Here is a 4316-nt window from a genome sequence, read left to right on the forward strand (position 1 = left end):
CCAGCGTGTCCTGGGGTCACCCGGGGGCTCCTGCCGGCAGGACATGCCCGAAACACCTTCCCAGGAGGCATCCTGACCAGATGCCCGAACCACCTCAACTGGCTCCTCTCGATGTGGAGGAGCAGTGGTTCTACTCTGAGTCTCGCCCGAATGTTCGAGCTCCTCACCCTATCTCTAAGGCTGCGCCCATCCACCCTAAGGAGGAAACTCCTTTTCGGCCGCTTATATCCATGATCTCGTTCTTTCAGTCATTACCCAAACTCATGACCATAGGTGAGGATTGGGATGTAGATCAACCTTGCTTTCTGGCTCAGCTCCCTCTCCACCATGACAGATAGGTTCCAATCTGCCTGTCGATCTCCTGCTCCCTTCTTCCCTCACTCGTGAATCTCCTCCACTTGAGGCCGGACCTCTCTCCCAACATGGAGTTGGAAAGCCACCCTTTTCCGGTCGAGAACCATGGTCTCAGATTTGGAGGTGCTGATCCTCATTCTAGCCGCTTCACAACCTGAGGCTGAGGAGTGTGATCCCCTTACAGTTGGAACACACCCTCTTAAAAACAAGGACCACCACCCCGGTCTGCCAGTCCACCGGAACTGCCCCCGATGTCCACTCAATGTTGCAGAGATGTGTAGCTGTTTGACTACCCCAGCAACTTCTGCCCCTGAGATTGGACAGTCCATACCCAGGCATCCCAGCTCTGGTTCCTCCTCAGAATGAACGTTGGTGGGATTGAGGAGCTCCTCAAAGTCTTCCTTCCACCACCCGACCATAGCCTCAGTCGACCCAGTCAGCAGCTCCCCATCCAGTGTGAGCGAGTTGCTGCCTTCCTCTCCTGAGGCATTGGAAGGTTTGCCAGAACCTCTTTCTCCATGGCCTCACCTAACTCCTCCCACACCCGAGATTTTGCCTCGGCGACTGCCACTGCTGCACCCTGCTTGGCCATCTGGTACCTGTCTGCTGCTTCTGGAGACCCACAGACCAGCCATGCCCGGTAGGCCTCCTTCTTCAGCCTGAAGGCTCCCCTAACTTCTGGTGTCCACCAGGTGGTGATCAGTTGACAGCTCCGCTCCTCTCTTCACCCAAGTGTCCAAAACATATGGTCGCAGGTCAGAAGTCAATCATCGACCTGTGACCTATGCTGCCCTGGTACCAAGTGTACCAATGGGCATCCTTATGTTTGAACATGGTGTTCATTATGGGCAAAACTGCTGCTTGCACAGAAGTACGATAGCGAAACACCACTCGAGTTTAGATCTGAGGTCAGACTGGAGTTCCTCCCCCTCCAGGTCATGCCGTCATTGCCAGCAGGACAATGGAGTCCCCAGTCAGAGCGCAGATCCCAGAGACTCCAAAAAGGGTACTCTGAGCTGCTGTTTGGCACATAAGCCCATTCCCCGGGGTAAACCCCAACAAACAGGCCGAGAGTCTTGGGGAACAGAACAGTTTCCTTGTTCTGGGATCAGACCGCCAAAGCTCCTGCCTCGGTCTGCCACCCGATCCACATTGCACCGGACCCTTCATGTTCCTCCTGCGGGTGGTGGATCCACAGTTGGATGAGTCCATGTTTCCGGTTCAGGCTGGGCCCGCCTGGGCCCCATGGGTACCCCAGACAACACAGCTCCTAGGATCATTAGGGCTCTCCAATTCCTGCACCACGATAATGTGACAGTTTAAGGAGGAGATTAACATTATCTTATCCTACCTTATCTCATTTTCAATGATAATGTTAAAATTAGTAAATGATAATGTTAATAGTGTATGTATATATATATATATATATATAAATTAATTCACACATATGTGTATGTGTATAATAACATTATTATCTTATCCTATGTTATCTAATTTTCAATGATAATGTTGTTTTTACTAATGGTAAAGTAGTAAAAATGGTTTAAACATATAATTATTTACTTATAAAACATTTAATTATTTACAAATTTTAACATTGTCATTGAAAATATGTGGCTTCAACAGGCAGTATGACTATACTGTCATTTACGGATTTGCCTCCGGTCCTCTAGGGGGCAGAAAAACGCGCTGCGGCCTTCGGCGTGAGATAAAATACGGAAGAAGAAGCGGCACGGAACCTGCCTAGCCGTTCCTTAGCGTGGATTTGGGAAAATGCCGAAGTAAGTTATTCCTGCTCATAAAAGTAATAATCTGGTGAATGCACGTCTGTGTTTTTCATATTAAATATGAAACAAGGGAAAAGTAAAGAATACGACTGAACAGGAGGCTAACATTTCTTCCCATAGCTAGCTGCTATGTGAGTTCCAAGCTAACAAGCGTCATTGTGCAGCAAATCGAGCAGCTTAGAATGAATTCAAGATGCCATTAAAACGAGGGTTTAATTCATTTAATTAAAGTCCGTATTATGATCTTAACCTTAACACCCTCCCTCGCCTTGATTAAAAGCAGTAGTTTAGCTCCTGTTTTTTAATGGATAACAGCCCTTGTTCCTGTTCTGTGCGATTAGGATGAAGGATTAAACTTTTTGTGTTTTTCTTTTTTAGATTCTACTGTGATTATTGTGACACCTATCTCACCCACGACTCGGTAAGCAGCTCAACTTTTAATACCCGCTCCAGGTGAACGCCATTCACGGTGCTCGTTTAAACTCGGCGCTTCGAGTTACTGAGGTTGGCAAATGGTGGCCGTCTGAACAACGTCTCGAAATCTGCTCACGTTTTCCACGGTTTGATTTGTGAAACAGCCGTCGGTAAGAAAGACGCACTGCAGTGGGCGCAAGCACAAAGAGAACGTGAAGGACTACTACCAGAAATGGATGGAGGAGCAAGCACAGAGTCTCATCGATAAAACGAGTGAGTTCCTGCCCAGATATGTGGAAAATGGCATCTCCTGTAAACTCATTGCCTCACATCACTGGAGAATTTTTGTATTTGTGTACTTGAACAGCTGCAGCTTTCCAGCAAGGAAAAATCCCCCCAACGCCGTTTCCCGGTGCGCCACCCCCTGGTGGGTCTCTGCTCCCGCACCCAAATATCAGTGAGTAACCTTCGCATTTTTTGTTTATTGTATATTAAAAGATTTTAATTAAATTCAGCGTGGAGAACGACAGCAAACCGACCCAGAACATCAATGGTTGCGCTGTTAGGTGAAATCCAACAAAAAACCTGGATATGCAAACCAGTTCCAGTGCTAGTAAGACACAGTCTCCAGGGGGACTGTAATTAATTGTCATGATTTGGCTCTTACTATGTTGTGCAGATTGAATTTACCAAACAAGTTTTTCTACATATTCTTTGTATTGATCACACTTTGGATTTATTTCATCATCTATAGGTGGCCCTCCTCGCCCAGGTATGCTGCCAGCCCCACCTATGGGTGGTCCTCCCATGATGCCAATGATGGGTCCGCCTCCACATGGAATGATGCCTGGTGGACCAGGTAAGCTTGCAGTTTTTTGGAAGTGGATTGCAGATAAAGGGAAATATGAAATAAAAATACATGATTTTATCATTTAGGTCCAGGAATGAGACCCCCTATGGGTGGGCACATGCAAATGATGCCTGGACCAAACATGATGCGTCCTCCTGCTCGGCCCATGATGATGGCTGTGAGGCCAGGCATGGTGCGTCCTGATAGATAAGTGGCTGCTGGAACCATCCGTCTTTGAAAAATGATGCCAATATGTCTGGTTTTTAAGCAAATGATTCATTTTCCACCTTTTTATTATTTTTTTATTTTAAATATAGGTCATGCAAACATGATGGAAGTATTTGTGAGTTTTGCGTTTTCTTGTACATTTTGAAAAATAAAAAATACAACCAAGTTGTATAGCCTCATATCTATTGTAGCTGCTTGGATTCAGCTAGCCCAACATATTGGTGTTAAATAGCTTTCTAATAATAAAAGCGGTTGCTGTCCAAGGGTGATTAATCCATACTTGTGGCCAAGATGGTGAGTGACAGATGAAACTTCATTTCAAAGCTGGCCTTCCAACTTGAGAATTTACAATTTCTTGGTCAGATGATTTAATCGGTGTTACATAGAGGTAAATATTTTCTGAAAATAGTTTTGAACAGTTTATGTACTAATAGGTTATCACCGTATAACATGTGCTACACTTAAGATTTGTTCCATGTTGGCCCAGTGACAAAGGAAGCACCATGTGCTGTGTATGCAGGGTTCATTACACCAGGAAAGACACAAGAAACAGCCAACAATCAATAAATATTAAGCAATAGCACTTTATTTAAACATAACCAATTCTAAGCCACAATACTGAAGAACAAGACTCAATGGCTGCAGCATACATTGTTAAAAAAATCAAAACAAAAAAAAAAAAA

General features: G+C 45.3%; 1 protein-coding gene across 1 annotated transcript; it reads left to right on the forward strand.

The window, feature by feature from the left end:
• Window positions 1–2030: 2030 nt before the first annotated feature.
• On the forward strand, window positions 2031–3798 carry snrpc (small nuclear ribonucleoprotein polypeptide C). The gene is made up of 6 exons (XM_028999297.1): window positions 2031–2135; window positions 2520–2562; window positions 2720–2828; window positions 2923–3012; window positions 3310–3414; window positions 3492–3798. Exons 1-6 carry the CDS (start codon window positions 2128–2130, stop codon window positions 3614–3616), a joined length of 480 nt encoding a protein of 159 aa, XP_028855130.1. The 5' UTR covers window positions 2031–2127; the 3' UTR covers window positions 3617–3798.
• Window positions 3799–4316: the final 518 nt, after the last annotated feature.

The sequence above is a fragment of the Denticeps clupeoides genome, chromosome 12 (genome assembly GCF_900700375.1).
Source record: "Denticeps clupeoides chromosome 12, fDenClu1.1, whole genome shotgun sequence".
Classification (NCBI taxonomy): domain Eukaryota; kingdom Metazoa; phylum Chordata; class Actinopteri; order Clupeiformes; family Denticipitidae; genus Denticeps; species Denticeps clupeoides.